The 25953-nt window shown below is 36.6% G+C and overlaps 1 protein-coding gene across 2 annotated transcripts in view; it reads left to right on the forward strand.

Annotated features, from left to right (window-relative positions):
• Window positions 1-21228, forward strand: part of LOC126808476 (uncharacterized) — a 28403-nt gene extending 7175 nt beyond the window's left edge. For both annotated transcript variants that reach the window (XM_050533204.2, XM_050533207.2), the window contains 11 exons: window positions 951-1017; window positions 2337-2471; window positions 3026-4091; window positions 5967-6068; window positions 6779-6882; window positions 7949-8031; window positions 8995-9098; window positions 10246-10337; window positions 14867-14941; window positions 15522-15592; window positions 18960-21228. In XM_050533204.2, coding sequence (XP_050389161.1) covers window positions 951-1017; window positions 2337-2471; window positions 3026-4091; window positions 5967-6068; window positions 6779-6882; window positions 7949-8031; window positions 8995-9098; window positions 10246-10337; window positions 14867-14941; window positions 15522-15592; window positions 18960-19099 — 2039 coding nt within the window. In that variant the 3' untranslated portion in view covers window positions 19100-21228. The remainder of the gene's footprint in view (window positions 1-950; window positions 1018-2336; window positions 2472-3025; window positions 4092-5966; window positions 6069-6778; window positions 6883-7948; window positions 8032-8994; window positions 9099-10245; window positions 10338-14866; window positions 14942-15521; window positions 15593-18959) is intronic.
• Window positions 21229-25953: the final 4725 nt, after the last annotated feature.

Here is a 25953-nt window from a genome sequence, read left to right on the forward strand (position 1 = left end):
TTTTATTCTAAAAGCACGACGTTTCGACAGATATCCTCTTATCGTTATCAAGCACAAAGATATTTAATAAACTTGGGGTTAATATATATATATATGAAATTCATAATAAAACCATTTACAGAGAATTAAACAAAATATGCAAGAGCTAAATCTGCCTATTGCAGGTCTTTCTTTAGGCCTGAAATATTATCTAAATTATTAATTGCTATATATTAACTCATCCAGACCATAATCAACTCTCAATGCCATCTTTATGTATTGGATTTGAATCCATGTGGATAATCAAGACTTTGTTAATAATCGTGACAGTGGTAACAATGACAATTGTAGCTACAGTAATTTAAAAATAAAGTTTTCTAGGCTTAGAGAGAAGCAATTTGATTGAAATTTTCAGCATATCACCTTTACATTATCTACAGAAGTTTTTAACTATTATAGCGAGAACTGCTAGCTCTTTATCTAATCTTCCATAATCTTCCATGTTTAAATAACAGTAACAATAGGCCTTGTGTCACTGTTTACTGCCCCTGGTTGTATATTCAAATACTTCCATGGTTATACCAGATTATAAACAATTCTTCTTGTCAATCCAGCCTCGTGGGTTTTCTCCGGGTCCTCCGGTTTCCTCCCACTGCTAAAGACCCCTACGCACAAGCAAATTATTGAAATAAAATTAAACCATATGTTAGTCCCGAAATGACCTAGTTTGTGTCGAGTGGACGTTAAACCCCATTTCTCTCTCTCTCTCTCTCTCTCTCTTCTTGTCAAAATATATGTTCTCACTGCTTGATAAAGATCATTCAAGATTTATTGGTTGGACAAAAAAGATAAAAATTGTACCATATTTTAATAAATAGGCCTATTTTTAAGAATGATTTGAAATTTGTTTATTGTCAGTCTAGATTATCATCATGATTGGAATGCAATATATAATTTACCTTTTGTTTTAGACAGTGATCAACATGATGATAAAGACAGTCCAAATGGTCTTTCCGATGACGAGGAACCAAATGATGAGTAAGTATAAATTAATTGATAATGTACAACATATCTATATATTGTCTGATATATTGTCTGTGATATCACAGAGAGAGAGAGAGAGGTCCACTGGACACAACTAGGAGAGAGAGAGGGTTTAACGTCCACTCAACACAAATAGGTCAGACTAACATATGGATTAATTTTATTTCAATAATTCGCTTGCCAGTGGGAGGAAACTGGAGGACTTGGAGAGACAGGCGACTCTACTCCTTGTCACGTACAACCGGGTAATCGAAACCACGCCAGTTGACTCAAAGACAGACCGTATGATAGAACGCACACACGCTAACTATGCGGCCATTCACCCCCCCCCCCAGATGTTAAAGAACCAAGGTACTACTACAACATGTCTGTTATTATAGAAGCAGACGTCTGATTATTTCACAACCACAGTTCAAAATACTGCAGCTCGAATCATCAGTCGATTTACCCAGGAACTCGCATATTACACCAGCATTCAAAGAACTTCATTGGCTGCCAAGTAAATTAGAATAGATTTTAAGCTCTTGTGCCATTCATATAAGTGTTTACATGGAAACGGACCTTCCTATACGATCTTTTATCACCATATTGTCCTGAACATACACTCCGTTCTTAACAAGAACACCTTCTTATGACCCCAAAATATAAACTCAAATCATTTGGATACTGATCGTTTGTTCACATTGTGCCTGTTCTGTGGAATTCATTACCGCTGAACATTAAACCATCATCCAGGCTAGAAACATTCAAAACTAATTTAAAAACTCATCTATTTACAGCCTATTATGTCACCCAGACTGTGTAGCGCCTTGAGCACTCATATTAGCATGGAACTGTGTGCGTTATAAATATACATATTATTAATATCGCCTTGAGCACGCATATTAGCATGGAACTGTGAACGGTATAAATATAAATATTATTATTATTATTAGTCTTTTTCTTACTCTTTACAACCTCGTGGGTTTTCTCCGGGTACTCCGGTTTCCTCCCACTGCTAAAGACCCCTACACATAAGCGAATTATTGAAATTAGATTAAACCATATGTTAGTCCCAAAATGACCCAGTTTGTGTCGAGTGGACGTTAAACACCATTTCTTCTTCTTATTTTTTATGTACTTGTTCTTTATACACAGATAATACGCTTATTCTGATCTTCGACAAAAAATATTCTGAAGAAAAATTAGTTAAGCTCTGTTATATAGTTCTAGATATCGTTGTAGTAATTTCTTCTTGTGTAACAATTCCATATTAAATCTGTTCTTTAATTTCTTTCTGTAAAATTTAAAAAGTAATGTTTTTTATTTTTAAGCATAAAGAAGACAAACACTAAACAGTCACCGCCATTGTTACTAAGGAGGCCAACCCCAGAAGCTTTACATCTGCAATTACCTACTGTTGATAATGATGATGATGATGACGATGAGGATGAACTTGATACCGATAGGTAACATCAACACCTTACTATTATTTTAATGTGGACAGTTACCTTATGAAATGAAATAAAATATTGTGTCACGTCCTACTTTTCTGCACTGACCGGGCCAATTACGATGGGGTTTAGCGTCCACTCGATCCAAGCTTGGCCATTTCAGAACTAGCATATGGTTCAATTTTATTTAAAGATACATTATGTAAGATTTAGATAAAGAGCTAGCCATTCTTGCTATAATAGTTCGAAAATAGATAATGTAAAATCAATAATTTGAAAATTTCATTCAAATTACTCTATTGCGAGCAAAGATATTAGCCATTTTTAGCTTAAATCAAAATATGGCTGAACCACAGTTACACTCACTGAACCACAATTACACCCACTGAACCACAGTTACACTCACTGAACCACAGTTACACTCACTGAACCGCAGTTAACTCACTGAATCACAATTACACTCATTGAACCACAGTTACACTCACCGAACCATAGTTTTCTTATGATGACTTTTGAAATAATTGATGTTGACTTTTTATGATTAATTTGTTTGGTATTGTTTTTTTCAGGTTACTTGAAAGGGCTGCAATCAATTCCCACAGAAACAGTTCATTAACTCTTCAGTTTCTGCAAGGATCTTTGGAATCTTTACATTCTCTAGCAACCACTGAAGATCCAAAGAATTTTTCAGATCTTGATGAATTGAGAGCCAATCTAAGATCAGAAGTGATTGAAAAGGTTGTCTGTGAAGATGGAGAAGGTGGATTATCAGGAATATCCAGTCACACTGACGATAATAATTCCAATATGGAACCAGCGAGAAGTCCTAGTGTATTAATACGAGAAGACAGAAATATGATTTTTGACATATCACCGAGGCTAACAGATAATAATTCCAGACCGGTTTCTGCCTCCAGAAAACGACCAGACTATAAACATGTCCAAAGTCGAATCAATTCGGGAATAGATAAATCCCTCCTTCATTCAAGGAAGTCCTGTCTTAAACAGACATCTAATGAAAGTCTTGAAAGCTCAGATCCTCTACCGATATCTGTATCCAAAATTTCATGTAATCCTTCAAAGACAGTTTCCATGGTTACAAAAGAAAGTAGTGCAAAAGAAATGCCTTTCACTCAAAACAAAGATGGAGAAAAAAGAAGTTCTGCCCTTCAAAGATCTCGACCAAGATCTGCTCTGAGAAGCAAGCCACAAAGTGACTTGTCACCGAGTAGGCTTATTCAGGAGCAGAAACCGGTTGCTGTAGTTACCGTGGACTATGGTGAAGAAAGAACAAGTACGATTAACAATAGTAGCAAAACCGTCGCATCCGAATTATTATCGGGAAAAGAAAGTTCACCAAGTGTTCTTCTAAATACCCCAGAGAACAAAATGAGAGTTCGACCAACGTCAGCCAAAAGTGTTAATTATTATGAGCAGGCAGTGAAACAGAAAGAAGACATCAATATGGTTTACAAGACAACAAAAACTTTTGAGTTTGGTCCAGACGGGCCGAAAGAAGCCAGTATTCGTTCGGCTATTGATGGTCAACTGTTGAAACCTACAGAACCATTAGCTGTATCTGATGAACAGTTAAAGAGATCACGACAGTCTCGTCCACCAAGTGTTCGGAGACCTGTGAGTAAAATCGTTTATTCTTCCTCTTGGCTAAGTGGGTAAGACGCTGGCTCGCTAGCCTGGAGGTCGGAGGTTCGATCCATGCATTGGCCGAGAAAGTTTATCCAGATTTTCCGGCATGGTTCCCCCTTGTCAGTGATGCAAGACGGAGGGCCTGACAAGGACAGTTGTCTAGTCGTTCGTATGGGACGAAAAACCGAGGTCATGTGTACACATTGGCTTACACATAAAAGATCCCTTGACAGTTGGAATTCGATATAAGAGTAGGCCGTAGTGCCGCTGTGCGGGCAAAATTTCCCTCATAGCACACTGTATGGCGTATGCCCGTCTTCATTAGCCCAGGTTAGGAGCAGAACAGTAGGACGTTAAACCCCATTTCACTTCTATTCTTCCTCTAGAACACCCGATGTCACTTTTTATTTTGGGGATATAACATATTTAACAAATTTGTGTTGTACAAAATGTAATTTGCGTGGCTGAATACTACAATGACATTACTCATATAAACATTTAACCTCATACATGTACCTGACAAGGAGTAGGGTCGCCTGTCCAACCTCGTGGGTTTTTTCTGGGTCCTCCGGTTTCCTCCCACTGCTAAAGACCCCTACGCGCAAGAGAATTATTGAAATAAAATTAAACCATATGTTAGTCCCTAAATGACCTAGTTTGTGTCGAGTGGACGTTAAACCCCATTTCTCTCTCTCTCTCTCTCTCTCTTAACTCGGGGGGTTGGATGGCTGAATGGTTAGCGTGCGCGCGCTGTATCATAAAGTCTGTCATTGAGTCGACTGACGTGGTTTCGAATCCCCGGTTGTACGTGGGAAGGAGTAGGGTCGCCTGTCCAACCTCGTGGCTTTTCTCCGGGTCCTCCGGTTTTCTCCCACTGCTAAAGACCCCTACGCGCAAGCGAATTGTGTAAATAAAATTAAACCATATGTTAGTCCCGAAATGACCTAGTTTGTGTCGAGTGGACGTTAAACCCCATTTCTCTCTCTCTCTCTCTTAACTCATACATTGTCAAGCACAGTGACAATCTCATTCCTAACAAATAAATTTACCCTTTGTTTATCTCTGGGAAAACTCAGCCATTTTGAATGTACATAATGTATCCTTTCGTCGGTTGCTTCACAAAGACCCAAAATGGAGGCTCAAACTGGCATTTCTTAAGAAATTTTATGTATTTTGCCGAATCACTCACATTTTGCGCTAAAAATAGTTTCCGGTAATCATCAAATGGGCTGTTTTCGAATGAACTTTTGATGTCAACATGCGGAAAATTAATATATAACTCATGCAACGAATCGATGCCTAATTGTCGAGAAATCGGCAGCATTTCATTCTAACAAATCCTGCTAATCAGTAGCCATTGAAGGCGGAGCTTAGGTACCAATTTCACACTGATTAATGGTCGGTGAGTTTTACCAGAGATTGGCACAGTAAATAAGAAATTCTTGATCTAATTATGTTAATGGCATGGGACTAATACATTATTTTGAATAAAGTTAGATAACTGCCAACAACAAGCAAGTCGTGGAAGTGACTGTTTTTCATAAGGAAACATAATTGCAATGTACGTTCCCGGGTGTTCTTAAGGGAGGACGGAAGGGTCAGGGGTCGTCTTATGCAGTGTTTTTTGTGGCATCTGAATTTGGTTGACGTATGTACGAAAGTTGATTGTTTTACGCAAAAGTCTAATTCAACTCAAAATTTCGACATTTTGTCGGAACTCTCACCCCCATGGGAAGGTGACCTGCAACTTAAGAATCACGGTTAAGAGTATCGGGCACCGCTGTCCACTGTACGCGATTTTCGAAACAACCTGAACCTAGCTCACTTACTATTTGTAAAGATACACAGTATTTATAACTTCAGGTGAAGCCAAAACCCTCGTCACCACAAGTAGAAGTAGAAACACCATCAACAGAAGATCTTCTTCAATCATTGACAACTCATATACAAGTCAGCATTAAAACAGTAAGGCTCTTAACAGTCTAATAAGTTAAGTTATCTGAATCAAAAGTCTGTTTTATGCTTTAGAAAATATGAAAAATAGAAAGATGTAGTTTTAAGTTGCTTTCGGATGGGTTGCTCAATTTGAACATTGTTCTCAGAAACATGTCTAGACTGCAAGAAAACAAGATAAGAGTCTAGAAACTGGTTCGAAGCTAGACAGATGTTTCCGCCCCCCTTCCCCACCTGTGCAAAAACTATGCAAAAAATAGTGTTTCTAACTTGACCCCTGTATAGCTAGAGTAGGGTATTGGGGGCGGGACAGCAAGAATACCACCAGCTGCCTTTAAAAAATTAAATAGCTGTTTATGGGTCCAAGAACAATGTAGCAGCTGTGCCCCCAATATTCATCACAGGCACTTGAAGGGATTAAAATAAAACTTTATTACTACTGCTTGACTATATATTATAGTATATAGAAGGTATCTCACACGCCATCTTTGTTTTCACATGTTCAAGACATTTGTCTGCTATCATCTCACAATACTCACTAGTTCTAACACTTCCTGTCGTTTTTATTGCCAACAAGACTTTATTTGATCATTATACACCTTCCGATGTAATTAAATTGGTCATTTTACAGCGTTATTAATAGCAAATCAAACTTGAAGCGCTATCACTTGACGACGACCAACTTCGTGATATTCATGTATATAAATCTATCTCATATTCAGCCAAGTTCTATAAGAGATAAAACACAGGCAACACCTATCACATCTACAGCTGTTAGTAAAGTCAAAAATACCAGTCCAAAAGTTGCCTTCTTTAAAACAACAAGGTAAGATCAGTTTAATCTTTCTACTAGTACGAAAAACTGAGGTCCCCGCATGTGAACGTTAAAGAACCCTTGTAACAATATTGTTGTTGCGATCATATTATGTCACTAACCAATTATTGCTTTCAAATTCATAGATAAGGAATGGAGCAATATGATGGCTGAAACAATATGTTTATCTTTACAAATTATTGATTTGAAGTTCATAACCAAAAATATAGAAAGTATGCTGGTTATTTTGATACGGAGGTATATTTTAGTAAACATTTTGGTCATTTACATTTTTCAAGGAATAGTTGTTATTGTTTGAAATACACGTACGTGAGTTAGCCTACGTCATTCGGCACCTATAAGAGAGGGTGTGGCTAGAATAATTTTACACACCATCTAGGTTCTTTAGACGACCATATAATGTTGTGGTTTCCTGAGTGTAACCACGGTGATTAGACTTTTACAGGAGTGGGGCTTAGAGAACTCAACTATTCTGTAACTGTTGTAACATAAAAACATAGAAAAAAATTAAAGAAGACTTAGCAGTTGGAATTAGAAATATGGGACAAAATTCGCCACTATGCATTGCACGCGTCACCATAGGAATGAAATTTACCATAAATTTATCTTAAAATGACCAAAGTATTGTATTGAAGGAACCGTAAACTCCATTCCATTCTCTCTCTTAACTATGAATGTTTTAATCTGATTAAAACACAGATCCTATTTCGTTTCGTTTATAGTTCAAAATTTTGTTTTACTTGTCTTCACAACACTAGGATCTGGAAGAGTTATTATATAACAGGCGTTCTAGTTTATGTGTGGAATTAGCCAATGAAGCGGTCTGTTACGGCGAGTTCTTGGCCTGCTATGCACGGAAGAGTGAGTAAACTCCTAGAAACGTCAACGCTGATTGGTTAATCAAATGTCTGATGCCATAGGGTCATAAGCCGCTCATATGACCCCAGACGCGACCTCGCAGTACAACCGGTCAGATTTTCATAACAAAATATAAATCTGTATTTTAACATAATTGGATATATCTTATAAACGAAATAATATTATCTTCTGTTGATAGTTCCACAACTAAACCAACTACAGTAAAATTAGAAAATGAGATTTCTAATGTTCCAGTGTCAAAACCTGCTCAGACGACTAAGAGTAAGTAAAATCTGTATAAAAGTTATTTTCAACAGTTTTTACAGCAATCTCTGTCAATTTAAATTGGCACGCCATCTTTGATTTTGGTAGAATTATAGATACGATTGCATTTTGTGCATTTATTTGTTTTGTGGTATGATGATCTGTAGTCATACCAAATTTTACATGGATCTATATTTAGTAAACCTTGTGAGTTTTCTTCGGGACCTCCGGTTTCCTCCCACTGCTGAAGACCCCTCCTTGCAGGTGAATTGCTGAAATAAAATTGAACCATATGTAAGTCCCGAAATGACCTAGTTTGTGTTGAGTGGACGTTAAACCCCATTTCTCTCTCTTTCCATCCCTTTTCATTTGTGTAGAACAGAAAGTCTGTCAAGGAAACTGTGTATAGTCATTCAGATGGGATGAAAACCCCAAGATCCATTCATGTACTTGGCTGTTGCAATTCAATTAAGAATAAGCTGTCTGGAAAATTTCTCTCAAAGTAAACTGCATGGTGTGTGCCCAACTTCATTAGCCCGGTTGGTGCACATGTTGACCATCATTTCATAAGTTTTATCAATATAAGAATTTCAATTCCATTTCATTCAACATGCCTATTGCAGGTCTTTCTTTAGGCCTGAAATGTTATCTAAATTATTAATTAAACGTTAATTAATTTATCAAGACCATAATCAACTCTTGATGCCATATGATATCTCAAATATTAAGTAGATTAGAACATTTTAGCCATATTTTAATTTAATTTAAAAATGGTGAAGTAAGGCTAAGCTTCGAACAACCAGTACAGTGGTTGCAATTAATGCACACATCGTGTCAAACCTTCAAAAGCTAATATCTTCGCTCGCAATGGAGCAATTTGAATGAAATTTTCAATATATTCATTTTGCATTATCTGTTTTCGAACTATTATAGCAAGAACGGCTAGCTCTTTATCTAAATCTTACATAATGTATCTTTCAGCGTCAGTGCCATTGTTATATAGTAGAAGTATTTCCGCCAAACAAGAGAAGACACCACCTATATTAACTGATGTTAATTATATCACATCTAGAAATCGTAAAGAGGTATAATAACAGATTTAGGTTCATTTCTTATTACATGTGGGGGAGTCACGGTAGCTAAGTGTGTACGAAGCCGGCTCGCTAGCCTGGAGGTCGGGTGTTCGATCCCTGCATTGGCCAAGAAAGTTCATCCAGATTTTCCAGTGTGGTTCTCCCTTATCAGTGATGCAGGACGGAGGGCCTGACAAGAACAGCTGTCTAGTTGTTTGGATGGGACGAAAAACCGAGGTCCCCTATATACATTGGCGTGCTGATGTCCGAGCAAAATTTCCCTCATAGCACACTGCATGGCGTATGCCCGACTTCATTAACCCAGTTTGGAGCAGGACAGTAGGGCGTTAAACCCCATTTCATTACTACATGTGGGAAGATGTGTTTCTAAACTCTTTGACTTCATGTCGAGCTTAACGTCCACTTGTACCTAGGGTGATATCGCAAACAAAATTCCAAACTCCTACATATTGTCCTTACTGCTACACCAGTCTGATTTAAATACACATCTTTTCTTTGTTTTGTTTTTTTATACTTTCGATGGCATTTACTACATGAACGTCTGACCTGTCGCATCAGAGGTCATATGAGGGCTATTTGACCCTATGATGTGAGACATTTGATTAACCAATCAGTGTTGATGTTTCGAGTGGGTTACCCACAGTTCCGTGCAACTCACGACAAAGACTTACCATAACAGACCGTTTCATTGGCTAATCCCTCATATCCAGAACGCAGGTTATATAGTGTTTTAATGTGTGCACATGAAATCACATGGTCTGTCATTTAGTCAACTGACGTGGTTTTGATTCCCTGCTTGTACATTACCAGGATGTAAAGTTGCCCGTCCAACCTCATGCTTTTTTTCCAGGTCCTCTAGTTTCCTCCCACTGCTAAAGACCCCTACGCACAAGCGAATTATTGAAATAAAATTGAACCATATTATGTTCGTTCCGAAATGACCTAGTTTGTGTCGAGTGGACGTTAAACCCAATTTCTCTCTCTCTCGGAAGTCCTTAGTACCATTAATATTTGAATGTGGCATTTTTCCTTGATTGTAAGATCGACTGTTTTAGTCCAGCTCTTCTTTTACAATTCAAAATGATAATCCAAGAAAATTGGTGAAAAGTTTGATAATAAAATTAAAAATGTTTAATAGGATGTAATAACTGAGGAAAGAAGTGCTTGTCAAGATTTAACTGATAGACTGGCTCAAAGTGGAGTAAATGTTGCTCCTGAAACATTAGAAAGGTTAGTATGGTAATAAAACTTAAAATAAAACTAATTCTGTTTAGTCAAGATATAGGTGGTTAAGTGGGTAAGACGCTGGCTCGCTAACCTGGCGTTCAGGTGTTTGATCCTTGCATTGGCCGAGAAGTTCATCCAGATTTTCCGGCGTGGTTCCCTCTTGTCAGTGATGCAGGAAGGAGGGCCTGACAAGGACAGCTGTATAGTCGTTCGAATGGGATGAAAACCGAGGTCCTGTGTATACATTGGCGTGCACGTAAAAGATCCCTTGTCAGTGGGAATTCGATATAAGAAGAGTAGACCATAGTGCTGCTGCCCGGACAAAATTTCCCTCATAGCACATAGTATGGCGTGTGGCGTGTGCCGTCTTCAATAGCCCAGTCGGAGCAAAACAATAGGACATTGAACCACGTCTGATTTTATTTCTAGATGATTTTGGGTGATTTCAAATGAATTTTTAAACAATGATTTGTTATTAAATGAATGTGAAAGAAATTAGTGCTAGATACACAAGATACCCGACCGAGTTACAGAGTTATATTATGATAATAATAGTTATAAATATTATATATTATATATTAGAGCTCTATTTTCACCTGGTAGAATATTATATTATGAGAATAATAGTTATAAATATTATATATTGTTATATATAAGGGGGGGGGGGGGGGTAGATTTAATTATTGTTATTATTTCATTATCACTGATCACTGGTAATGCCGTGTACCATATGTTAAGAATCAATAGTTACATCTTCACATTGTTTTATTATTGCATTTGTTAAGTATTTATCGTTGGTATTATTACGATATTAGTGTTGCCTTTGCCATTGTTGAAAGGTTTAATTGTTACTATAAATAGAACGAGCCGTACGCTCTCATTGTTTACAATTTTGTTTTGCCTAATGTAGCCTACTTACGTTGACGACAGCAAGTCGTATCTTAGATTATAGAACATCGGTACTTAGAGCCGGATTTGTAAGGCATGTCATGATGTATTACTATGCGACTGGATATAAGGGGACGATAGCAATTCAAATAATATCCACATATGAATGTATTGTTAGCGTGGAATGCTGTGTGCATTCGAGTCAGACGAGACGGGCGTAGTAATATGGTTGCTAGGGATAGTTAGTGATAGTAACATGATCATTCTCACGTTAATTTAATGGTGTATTATAATAAATTCATGACCTTACAATGCTTGTTACTTTTGTTACTTACTTTGTACATCTCATTATTATATTAGATCCATTAAGTATTTTGAAGTAGGCCTACTTGCTGTTCTTAGGTAGTTCCAATTCTTTAGGACCTCGTCGCTGTAAGCTAAGACTTACGCACGATTCATGGGCTAGGTGTTTCTTCATTAATGTATTTGCGCTGGTCTAATTGTACATTACTTTGATTTTAGATTCAGAATAGGTTACTTACATGTAATGCAATGATTAATTATGAACATCTTTATTAATTTTTATTTTTATTGTTAAACGTTAACTTGTCAGGAAAACGTAGTCCTTGTCAGGCAGAATGCGAGCCTGTGGTTGGTCAATAGCTCTGCCTGCAGCCTGTAAAAGGACGTCATGTCGTCGATGTCGGCAGATAGCTCTACGGCAGCCTAGGGTAAGGACCTCTTAAAGCTGGCCTGACAAAAGGAATTATGACGGCGCTACCGACCATCCTGGTAGAACCGTCTCCCCTTGACGTTTTTGTATGATCATAACGTAGTTGAGCCTAAGCAATCCGTCAGGCATGGCGGGTTGTCAGGTTGTCAGGGCGAACTTGTCAGGACTTACAGCGTCAATTGTCAGACTGAACATTGTCAGGCATGACACTGGACATTAGAATAAATGACGTTATGGCTATCTCCCACCCCCCACAGGGGCGGATCCAGAGGGGGGGGTTTGAGGAGTCCAAACCCCACCCTGCTCAGCTACATAAAATAAAATGAATGCCTTGCATCAATGAAATTAAATCACAACGTGTCCCGTCATCATTACAAAAATGATTTCTCTCTTTAAAAAGCTCAATTTGTATGTATGCCTTTGTAATTTAGAGACGATGATGACAGATTTCTTTAACAGGAACCTGGCAAACCCCCTCCTGCAAAAATTCCTGGATCCGCCCCTGAGTAACAATGTTACATATTATTATCAAAGATTCATTATGTAAGATTTAGATAGAGCTGACCTTTCTTGCTATAATAGTTCCAAAATAGATAATGAATTATAGATATGTTCGGTCAAATTACATTACTCGTAGCTAAGTTATGAATGTTTGAAGTTTTGACTAATCACATAAATGGTCTTGATTGTCAAGTACCTACAATAATAAACAAAATCTCGATTTTCCATTTTAACTTTTAACGAAGATATGTCTGACATTGTCTAATCCATTCAATATTAGAGAGTTGATTATGGTCTGGATAAATTAATTAATGTCTAAATAATAATTTATATAGCATTTGAAGTCACAAAAAAAGACCTGCAATAGGCAGATTTAGCTCTTGCAAATGCGTCAATAAAGCTGAACTCCGATTACAAAACTATGGAAATAATTAAACAGTCCTCTACTTGTTTTCAATTTGTAGAACAAACATGGCGACTGATGACGGGTATAAGAAGATAGGCAAACCACGCCCACATCCAGTATATGCCTTGTTAAGGACAGTGTGCACATCCGGCTTGCTATATTTCAACTACCACACACTCGACTGGTTGAGGGGTAGTTTTTTTTCACTATCAGCTTATTGAAAATATAGTTTTGTAATCTGAGTTCAGCTTTAAGATACCTGCTGATGAAGTTTGTGCCATAAATATTTTATTTCAGTAATAATGCTACATATCATATTATTATTTATAAAGTGTCTGAACATAATAACACAAAATACAATTTTATGGCTACACAATTACTGAGTTTTATGGGGGATCACGGTGGCTAAGTGGGTAAGGCGCTGGCTCGCTAGCCTGGAGGTCGGGTGTTCGATCCCTGCATTGGTCGAGAAAGTTCATCCAGATTTTCCGGCTTGGTTCCCCCTTGTCAGTGATGCAGGAAGGAGGGCCTGACAAGGACAGCTGTCTAGTCATTCGAATGGGATGAAAACCGAAGTCCTGTGTATACATTGGCATGCACGTAGTGCCGCTGTCCGGGCAAAATTTCCCTCATTAGCCCAGTTCGGAGCAAAACAGTAGAACGTTAAACCCCATTTCATTTCATTTCATTTCAGTGAGTTTAATACTAAGGGACCTATCCATAAAATTGTACCTTGTGTTAATATGTTCAATTACTAAATGCCAATCAATAGTTGTGAGTTTTGGCATAGTAATTGATATTTTTATTCAGCTTTATATTTTGTAGAAAAAAGTATAATTTTTAAACCTGCAGATTTATATTTACGCATGATATGATTTTTATGAATGAGTTTTTTTATGCTCAGAAGATACGTTTGGTAAGATTTATAATGTTTTATTGTTGAGAAATATTATATTTTACAAATTTATGGTGACAAAAACAATAAGATATTGTTTATTATTGTATTTAATATATTTATTATAAATTATATGTATATTTTATTTTTTATTGAATTGAGATTAATTTTTTTTTTTAAATTTAATATAATTGCATAAATTACTGCAAATAGACATTTTTAATTATAGATGCATAAATTAATTAATTTGATGATATCTACATAACGAGATAATTTATTAATTAATTTATTAATGAATAAATAAATTTGGTGATATATTGGACCATGCGTCTCAGTATTATTGAGGTGTATTTTAGATTTATAAATTAATAAATTAATTCGGTGATCTCTATCAATATAACAAGATGATTTATTGGACCATGTGTCTCAGTATTGTTGAGGTGTACCTATTATAGATTTATAAATCAACTGTCTCATAACATGAAATCACATTGACAGATGGTAAATATCATATTTAATTTGTTAGTCCCACATATTATCATCTCCCCATCTGTCAGTTATCCCAATCTAATTAAATTACAGATCTATATTTCATTTCGTTTTTTATACTTTCGATGGCCTACATTACGGCAGCCTAGGGTAAGGACCTCTTAAAGCTGGCCTGACAAAAGGAATTATGACGGCGCTACCGACCATCCTGGTAGAACCGTCTCCCCTTGACGTTTTTGTATGATCATAACGTAGTTGAGCCTAAGCAATCCGTCAGGCATGGCGGGTTGTCAGGTTGTCAGGGCGAACTTGTCAGGACTTACAGCGTCAATTGTCAGACTGAACATTGTCAGGCATGACACTGGACATTAGAATAAATGACGTTATGGCTATCTCCCACCCCCCACAAGACCCTTCTTATAACCAACACTAAGGTTACCTGATTAATGTAAATAATGGTCGTGTATTTATCTCATGGTTGTATTGAATAAATCGTATAAAAATGGTGAATATGGTGTTACTTCTAAACAGCGCAGGCCAAACTGTTACAATATTATATACTAGAGCTCTGTATGCACCCAATGGTAGAACTTTGTATTATAAATATTATATATTACTAGAGCTCTGTATCCGCCCAATGGTAGAACATTATATTATGATGTACCAGGATATTTACCACAGTCATCTAGTACCAAGTAAGTTAAACATTAAATCTGTCTATTGCAGGGCTTTCTTCAGGCCTGAAATGTTATCTAAATTATTAATTCGATTTTAATTAACGTATTCAGACCATTCAACTAGATTAGAACGGTTCGCCATTTAAAAATTTAATTTAAAAATGGGAAAACAAGGCTAAGTCTCGGAATATACCAGTGCACTTGTTACCACAATGCCCACATCTTGTCAAAACTACGAACAGTGATAACTTGGCTCAGAATGAAGTAATTTGAATGAAATTTTTAATATTTTCATTTTACATTATCTAATTTTGAGCTATTATAGCAAGAATGGTCAGCTCTTTATCTAAATCTTATATAATGTATGGTTAATTATTTTCACTAAGTCTGGGAATATGATAACAGTCACAATGTCAGATCCAAATTAACTCTCTGTAAGGCACAATCCCTATGGTATCTATTACTTTATCTGCGATAAATTTTGTCAGGTGTTAAGGAATTAGTGCCCGTCATACTTATTACCACGCCTACTTATTTTACAACTTATTAAATTGATTAGAAAACAGTATTTCATGGTTATCTGTGTTTTTTTTTTCAGTTTGTTGAGTCATCCTAAAGTTTGGATCCCAGAACAATACAAAAGATTTAAAGAAGCAGAAAAACAATTAGGTAGTTAATTAAATTGTTATCTCATACCACTTTTCATTTGAACAAATTTTTGTCATTCTTTTAGTTTTATTTTTATATGCCCACATTTTCATGTGGAGGTATTATGCCGTTGTCCCTGTCTGTTTGTCCATCTTGGTTCCTTTCGATAATCATGATAATCGTACATATCCGAGTGTAACTTCCTGGACTATGGCCCTGATTATTTGAAAAATCACATGGAAGTCACAATTTGTGTTCAATTTTAAAAAAATGCTTAATATCAATGAAGGTTGAGTTAAAATTTGGTGAAAGAAACTGCCTGACAAAATGGCTGTTCATTGTACGCAAATAGTGTAAAAGTATTTGATACCAATGTTTTGGACCCTCTAGAAGTCACAATTTTTATCTGATTTTGATGAAACTTAAAATATATCTTTATATCCCAAATATCTCACTCCCTTTCGATATTCGCACATTTCAACATAACTTTCTGGATAATGGCCCCTGATTGTACGAAAAATTGCTTTTTGTTTTAGCTTGTTACAAAATGTGGGCGTATCTTGCCTGGCAACCGTTGGTTAAATCAATGGACTGGACTAGCTCACTGTAACCTGGGTATCATTTTGTGTATTTAGCAAGATTAAATGAAACCCGGGTTACAGTATGTTACACATAGTAGCCATTCTGCTTCTGAATTCCAGGTTCAAACCATTGGTCCTGTTAGCTATGAGTGGGGATAAGTGTATTGTGTGATGCAGGGTATGCTTTCTCTTTCAAAAACACCTGATACCATTTCTTATTTGAAAAGTTCACATGGCTAACAAATGTCCTGTTGTTGTTTTGTTGTTGTTCTGTTGTATTCTTTATTGATAAATAATCCTTGGATAATTTCACAGTTTTTACTAACAAAGTTTTACCGGTAAATTTTTAACTAATGTACATTGTAAAATTAAAGGAGGAAGACAGTTCCTGGGTTACAATGGGAAAACAACTTTTACCTTTTGGATTGCGCATTGTCATAAGTTGACGAATTAAAGTCATTTTTTATACACCCACATATTCATGTGGAAGTATATTGTCGTCGGCCCTGTCAGGACGTCCATTCACAGTTTGTTTGTGGACACAATACAGGTCACAATTCTTATCCGATTTTGACGAAACTTGAAATATAGGTTTATCTCCAAAAGATCTTGGCTCCTTTTGAAATTGGGATGTATCTGATTGAAACTTCTTGGATTATGGCCCCTGTGGACATTTTAGAGGTCATAATTTTTATCCAATTTAGATGAAACTTCAAATGTATGTTTATAACCCAAAGATCTCAGTTCCTTTCGATTTTTGCGTATATCGGACTGCAACTTTCTGGATTATGGCCCCGGATTGTCTGAAAAATCACGTTTTTAGCTTGTGGTCTCCATAGAGGTCACAATTTTTATTCAATTTTCAAAAAACGTTTTATATATCACCGTTAATGATAGCTGAGTTCTAATTTTATGAAAATCGGACCGAAACTGTCGGACAAAATGACCAGTCCTTGTACACAAATAGCGTAACAGTATGTAATAACAAGGTTGTGGAACTTATAGAGGTCACAATTTCTATCTGATTTTGATGAAACTTGAAATGTATGTCTATAACTTAAAGATCTTGGTTGCTGTTGATATTCCTGGATTATGCAAAATGTGGGTGTATCGTGCATGGTAACCGCTTGTTGTGAAATGTAACTCTTTTATTTAAATGAAAATATTTATGGAATAAAAATATATACTATTCAAAAAAAGTAGGGGATATTTGATTTTGGGGGCATAATACTAAAATATGCAAATGACTACGAAAAAAGTCACTATAGAACCTAACAGAAGAAACATTTCCAGTTACATGTGACGCCCAAACGCACCAATAGCTACCGCATGGAATGCAGGTGATGCTTGGGATCATCATGGGGGTCCAACTCAAGATTTGCACGACTCTGACTTTGAATGTTACAGTCATTGTGGCATTGAATTCCAGGGTGGAAACATCAGTTAAATTGTTTTAGTGACCAGAAAAAAATTTTGATATGCGTCGGCTTACCCAAAATGAAAGGTTACGTGCCCTTGGCATGCTACAGATCGGCACAACACAGGCGGTTGTGGCGCGGACGATGAATGTTTCTCAGTCTGTCATAAGCAGGCTATGGTCCAGATACCGTGATACACAATCTGTACAGGACAGACCACGCTCAGGTCGACCAAGGGCGACAACTCAAGCCCAGGATCGATTTATCCGTACCTTGGCCTTGAGAAATCGTGTCATCACAGCAAATCAGATCAGCGCTCGTCTTCAAACAGACACTGGTGTGAGAGTGAGTGGCCAGACGATTCGGAATCGACTGCATAGGGGTCACCTTCGCGCCCGACGTCCTCGCGTGATCCCTTGTTTGAGAGATCATCACATTCAGGCAAGACGTCGTTGGTGTAGGGATCGTCAACACTGGGATAATCGACGCTGGAGCAATGTGATGTTTTCAGATGAGTCAAGGTTCACTGTTGATTTTTTGGACAGACGTAGGAGGGTGTGGCGTCGTCGAAACGAGCGCTTCCAAGACGTTAACGTCATCAGACATGATCGATTTGGGGGTGGTTCTGTTATGGTGTGGGGAGGCATCACTGTTGCTGGAAGAACGGCTTTACATGTTGTTGCAGGGCGTGTTACAGGCCAGTACTACCGGGACAACATCTTGGCAGTCCATGTTGTGCCGTTCGCACGACGTCATGGCCGCCGTTTCATCTTCCAGGATGATAACGCAAGATGTCACAGGGCCAGGATCGTTACAGGTTACCTCCACAACAGAACATCACCACATTACCTTGGCCAGCACTGAGTCCCGACCTCTCCCCCATCGAGCATGTCTGGGACATGCTTGGACAGAGGTTACGTCAACGTCAACAACGTCCTGCCAATGTCCAAGAATTTGCTGCTGCGTTGCAACAGGAATGGGACAATCTGGACCAAAATGACCTTAGACGTCTCATTAGGAGTATGCCACGTCGGATCAATGCTTGTTTGGCAAACAGAGGAGGATTTACCCGTTACTGACTTGGTTGTGATGCTGTGGTAACTTTGCTGTTTGACCCCGGGTATCATTTTACCCTTATAATGGTCAGTCTGTGCCTTACTTAGTCTAACGATCATTTGGAATAAATCGATGAATGTGAACTTCATTTCATTTTGTCATTTTTTTCTTCGTCAGTTTCATTAGGTGACTTTAATAACACTTAAAAATCAAATATCCCCTACTTTTTTTGAATAGTATATTTATTCCTTGGTATATTTAACTTCACCTATATCTGAGTTGTATTACAAATCCTCAACTTCGTATCAACGTAAATATTTTTTCTGATTTCAGAGAGAGCAGAACATATAATGTGGCTTCAGAAGAAACAGGAAGAACGTGATCAGAAAGCTGCCAGTGGTAAACCGGTGTCTGCTAAAAAACGCAAGAAAAGGGGTAAAAAACTGTTTAAAAGGAGTCAGACATTTAGTTAGAAATTATTTATTTAATTTAGTGTACGATAAAGTCAGTTAGTTAAAATAACAATCTGGTTAAAATACAGATCCAAATTTTGTTTTTTTTGGTTTTTTTATACTTTTGATGGCGCCTGCACTACATGGTGATCTGACCAGTTGTACTGGAAGGTCGCATCAGAGGTCGTACAAGTGACTTTTGACCCTATGACGTCAGTCATTTGATTAACAAATCAGCGTTGACGATTCTAGTGGGTTACCCACAATTCCGTGCACCTCACTACAAAAACTTGCCGTAACAGACCGTTTCATTGGCTAATCCCTCACATCATCAAGAAGGCGGGTTATATAACAACTCTTCTAGACCGTAGTGTAGTAAAGACAAGTAAAACTATGTTTTGAACTATAAAAAAATGAAACGAAATAGGATCTGTGTTTTAATCATATTGTTAAAATACCTGCTGATGAGAAGTTTATATGCTATATGTAGTGCTATATGAAATTTTAGTAACAGGGGCGGATCCAGAGGGGGGGTTTGGGGGGTCCAAACCCCACCCTGCTCAGCTACATAAAATAAAATGAATGCCTTGCATCAATGAAATTAAATCACAACGTGTCCCGTCATCATTACAAAAATGATTTCTCTCTTTAAAAAGCTCAATTTGTATGTATGCCTATGTAATTTAGAGACGATGATGACGGATTTCTTTAACAGGAACCTGGCAAACCCCCTCCTGCAAAAATTCCTGGATCCGCCCCTGAGTAACAATGTTACATATTATCATCAAAGATTCATTATGTAAGATTTAGATAGAGCTGACCCTTCTTGCTATAATAGTTCCAAAATAGATAATGAATTATAGATATGTTCGGTCAAATTACATTACTCGTAGCTAAGTTATGAATGTTTGAAGTTTTGACTAATCACATAAATGGTCTTGATTGTCAAGTACCTACAATAATAAACAAAATCTTGATTTTCCATTTTAACTTTTAACGAAGATATGTCTGACATTGTCTAATCCATTCAATATCTTGGTCATCTGATGATCTAGAGAGTTGATTATGGTCTGGATAAATTAATTAATGTCTAAATAATAATTTATATAGCATTTGAAGTCACAAAAAAAGACCTGCAATAGGCAGATTTAGCTCTTACAAATGCGTCAATAAAGCTGAACTCCGATTACAAAACTATGGAAATAATTAAACAGTCCTCTACTTGTTTTCAATTTGTAGAACAAACATGGCGACTGATGAAGGGTATAAGAAGATGGGCAAACCATGCCCACATCCAGTATTTGCCTTGTTAAGGACAGTGTGCACATCCGGCTTGCTATATTTCAACTACCACACACTCGACTGGTTGAGGGGTATTTTTTTTTCACTATCAGCTTATTGAAAATATAGTTTTGTAATCTGAGTTCAGCTTTAAGATACCTGCTGATGAAGTTTGTGCCATAAATATTTTATTTCAGTAATAATGCTACATATCATTTTATTAATCTATAAAGTGTCTGAACATAATAACACAAAATACAATTTTATGGCTACACAATTACTGAGTTTTATGGGGGATCCCGGTGGCTAAGTGGGTAAGGCGCTGGCTCGCTAGCCTGGAGGTCGGGTGTTCGATCCCTGCATTGGCCGAGAAAGTTCATCCAGATTTTCCAGCTTGATTCCCCCTTGTCAGTGATGCAGGAAGGAGGGCCTGACAAGGACAGCTGTCTAGTCTTCATTTTGGGATGAAAACCGAAGTCCTGTGTATACATTGGCATGCACGTAGTGCCGCTGTCCGGGCAAAATTTCCCTCATTAGCCCAGTTCGGAGCAAAACAGTAGGACGTTAAACCCCATTTCATTTCATTTCATTTCAGTGAGTTTAATACTAAGGGACCTATCCATAAAATTGTACCTTGTGTTAATATGTTCAATTACTAAATGCCAATCAATGGTTGTGAGTTTTGGCATAGTAATTGATATTTTTATTCAGCTTTATATTTTGTAGAAAAAAGTATAATTTTTAAACCTGCAGATTTATATTTACGCATGATATGATTTTTATGAATGAGTTTTTTTATGCTCAGAAGATACGTTTGGTAAGATTTATAATGTTTTATTGTTGAGAAATATTATATTTTACAAATTTATGGTGACAAAAACAATAAGATATTGTTTATTATTGTATTTAATATATTTATTATAAATTATATGTATATTTTATTTTTTATTGAATTGAGATTAATTTTTTTTTTAAAATTTAATATAATTGCATAAATTACTGCAAATAGACATTTTTAATTATAGATGCATAAATTAATTAATTTGATGATATCTACATAACGAGATAATTTATTAATTAATTTATTAATGAATAAATAAATTTGGTGATATATTGGACCATGCGTCTCAGTATTATTGAGGTGTATTTTAGATTTATAAATGAATAAATTAATTCGGTGATCTCTATCAATATAACAAGATGATTTATTGGACCATGTGTCTCAGTATTGTTGAGGTGTACCTATTATAGATTTATAAATCAACTGTCTCATAACATGAAATCACATTGACAGATGGTAAATATCATATTTAATTTGTTAGTCCCACATATTATCATCTCCCCATCAGTCAGTTATCCCAATCTAATTAAAATACAGATCTATATTTCGTTTCGTTTTTTATACTTTCGATGGCCTACATTACATGAAGATCTGACCAGTTGTTGCGATAGGTCACGTCAGAGGTCATACGAGCGGCAAGTAAGCCTATGACGTAAGATATTTGATTAACCAATCAGCATTAGTGTTACTAGTGGATTACCCAAAGTTCCGTGCAAAACACACCTAAAGCTCGCCGTAACAGACCGGTTTCATTGGCTAATACCTCACACTATTCAGAACACGTCAATGCTAACAACTCTTCCAGATCCTAGTGTAGTAAAGACAAGTAAAACGGAATTTTGAACAATAAAAACGAAACGAAATAGGATCTGTGTTTTAATCCGAATGTCAGTTATCCACTACAATTTCTTGAGACCATTCTTCATTTACCATCCAATCATTTTAAAATTTATATATATTGTTTACATAAGTGAGATGAAGAAGTATTGAATTTCTGTTATGACCCAGGGTGGATGGCTGGCTAAATGGTTAGCACGTGCGCGCTGTCATTGAGTCAGCTGGTGTGGTTTCGATTCCCCAGTTGTACGTGACAAGGAGTAGGGTCACCTGTCCAACCTCGTGGGTTTTCTCTGGGTCCTCCGGTTTCCTCCCACTGCTAAAGACCCCTACGGGCAAGCGAATTATTGAAATAAAATTGAAACATGTGTTAGTCCCAAAATGGCTTTCTCTCTGTATTATAGTGAGAAGAAGTATAAATTTAATAATATCTTTATTGATTTTACACTCCTATCTAATATTGAATCCATCCACCCATTTACATGTATACTGCTTTCTAACTTAAATCCATTTACATGTGTACTGATTTCTAACTTAAATCCATTTACATGTGTACTGATTTCTTACCTAAATCCATTTACATGTATACTGCTGTCTAGTAACTTAAATCCATTTACATGTATACTGCTATCTGATAACTGAAATCCATCCATTTATACTTCTATTTTGAAATTTTATTTTTTATACGCCCACATTTTCATATATTGTCTTCACCCCTGTCCAGACATCTGTCCATCCACACTTTGATTGTGGACACTCCACAGGTCACAATTTTTCTCCAGATTTGACGAAACTTGAAATATAGGTCTGTCTCCCAAAGCTCTTGGTTCCTTTGGATTTTGGACGGTTACTTCATGGATTATGGCCCTTGATTGAACGAACAATCATGTTTTTAGCTTGTGGAGGTCACAATTTTTATCCAATTTTGATTAAACTTAAAATATATGTTTATATCCCAAAGATCTCAGTTCTTGTAAATATTTGCGTATATCTGACCATAACTTCCTGGATTATGGCCCCTGATTGTATGAAGAATCACAATTTTAGCTTGTGCACCCTCTAGAGGTCACAATTTTTATCTAATTTTAAAACATGTTTAAATATATAACCGTTACACCACAATGGCAGCTGAGTTTGAATTTCAAAGATATAGGTTCCTTTCGATAATTCCAGGTATCAGACTCTTAACTTTATGGATTATGGCCCTGATTGTACGAAAAATCACTTTTTTTTTTAGCTTGTTCTCTGTCAATCCATTGCAAAATATGGGCATATCTTGCATGGCAACTGCTTGTTTTTATGTTTATTAAACCAATACCAATTATCATGTAATGATAATGTATAATTACCAAACCAACTGATTATAATTATAATCTTCTGTATAGTATTTTCATCATCATTTGCTTGATAACGTTGAGAAAACCCTCAACGAAACGTCGCTTTAATTAAAACAGTAAATGTGTTACATATTATGGTTTTGTGTTTATTACATTATGTATTGTTTAATGGTCAAGAGCGAGATATTAAGTAATATATTGTAACAACAAGAGGACCGTTGAAATAATGGTACGCCAACATCCTACATCAAAGGATGATAATAATATAGACTATAAAAATGATCTCAATTAATTTGTGTGATATTATTTATTTAGAACTGTATGTAAAACTATTTATTATAGTAATACCATGATTAGCAACTTATTATGTTATCGCCTTAGCAACTATAGCAAAATTTTTTATGCCATATCCAACAATTTCCTGAGATAATCTGTCCAACTGAATTGAAGCCAGTAAACTATCATTATGTTAAATGGTTATAAAACATATTGTGTTTTTATTAGTCCAAATCTAGTGCATTTCTGTTTTTAAGAACCTTTTTTATGAAATATTTTTAGATATTAAAGCTATATTATTTATTTATTTACTGACAGTGCTGATGATTTATAATTATTGAATTATTTTGTAGACTTTTATCAATTTGCTCAAAATCTATATATGTAAAATACAGTTATTGGATTTAAATTGAGTGTTGTTTTCGGGGTTTTTTTTTATTATATATATTTTGAAAGACATGAATGATGTTTCTAAGTTCTTTTATGAGGTTTCCTCCCACTGCTAAAGACCCCTACGCGCAAGCGAATTATTGAAATAAAATTAAACCATATGTTAGTCCCGAAATGACCTAGTTTGTGTCGAATGGACCTTAAACCCCATTTCTGTCTCTCGTTTGTGAGATTCCTGAACAATACTAAAGGAAAAGTACTGGTACTGGTCATTGTTCATTAGGAAAACACTGACAAGGACAGCTGTCTAGTCGTTCGGATGGCACGAAAAACTGAGGTCTCGTGTACACATTAACATGCACGTAAAAGATTCCTTGGCAGTTGGAATTCAATATAAGAGTAGGCTACAGTGCCACTGTCCGGGCAAAATTTCCCTCATAGCACACTGTATAGTGTATGCCCATCTTCATTAGCCCAGTTCGGACGTTAACCCCATTTCATTTCATTCAGAAAACAAGAAATTGTAATAGGTATTAAGAAACAGCTGAGCACGAAATGTCTTCATAGTGTTATACTGACAAATGCAAGAATGGTGGAGTTTAGTGTGTGAGGAGGGGGGGGCATGTACTGTATGTTTAGAAACTGTGCGTAATCCTGATTCTGTTTCTTTCTTAAGTGTGATCCATTCACTTAATCTGATATGTACATTTGTTTGTGATTTCTGCATATTTTGTCTTGTCTGTAGATTTATTTTGTGTAATTGTGTGTGGTGCAGTAGTCACCCTGCACTTACTACTATATAGGGGATTGCATTGGGGGCTAGCTGCATGGCCAGTAACCAGTCAAGTCACAATCTGCCTAGCCCTGTAAATATTAAAGAACATTTAAAGAATTTATATTGGCTGAGCAAGTAAGCAAACAATTTTATGAATTTGCATATATGACCGTAAGGTAACCTCACCCGAAAAAGGCTGACCTGTAATTAATTAAATGATGTTATTTTTATTTTCAACATAAATGGATAAAAAAAAAATGCAGATCTATTTGATTATTAGTACTACTTTTTTTTTATTAGGTGGAAGTGGGGTGGTGGGCGTGTGACATTTGATTCAGGGCGGGGTGAGGGGTCTGTCATTTAGTCAACTGGCGTGGTTTCGATTCCTGGGTTGTACTGACAAGGAGTAGAGTCACTTGTTCAACCTCAAAGGTTTTCTCTGGGTGCTCCCACTGCCAGTGATGCCTACTGCAAATGAATTAATGAAATAAAATTGAACCATATGTTAGTCCCAAAATGACCTAGTTTGTGTCAAGTAGAGGTTAAACCACATCCCTCTCTCTCTTCTCTCTCTCTCCCTCTCTTCTCTCTCTCTCCCCTCTCTCTCTCTCTCTCCCTCTCTTCTCTTGTTTGTTTCAACTAGGAAAATTCAGTCTAATCAAACCAAACACTGCTAGGAGTATGGTAAAATTGAGAAGTTATTATTTTGATAGCTGCCGTACCAGTATGTACCGTACCAGTATGTACCATAGTTTCAATAAAATTGATAATGTGATGCTGCAGGGCCAGATCTTTGTCTGTAAGTCCATAGGCGACCTTTTTTTCTTTTTTCTATTAACGTTTAGAGAAAAAATATAACTAACTTATTTCTATGAGATCCACACTGCCCGAAAAGTATTTTCTCGTCTTTTTCTTGTCCACTGCATATGCCCGAAGCTCTCTTATGATAGGTATGCCCGAAAAAACGGTATTGCCCGAAAATAGGTATTGCCCTAAAAACGGGCATCGGGCCGGAAAGCCGCAGAGGAAACTAGCAGTAAAACGCGTTTGCGACCGTAAAATATTCAAAAATTTTATTGGCAGGTCATTCGCCTCTCAAAGAAAACCGGTGCCGCTGTCTATAAATCCGAAATTTTTC

The sequence above is a fragment of the Patella vulgata genome, chromosome 1 (genome assembly GCF_932274485.2).
Source record: "Patella vulgata chromosome 1, xgPatVulg1.2, whole genome shotgun sequence".
NCBI lineage: Eukaryota > Metazoa > Mollusca > Gastropoda > Patellidae > Patella > Patella vulgata.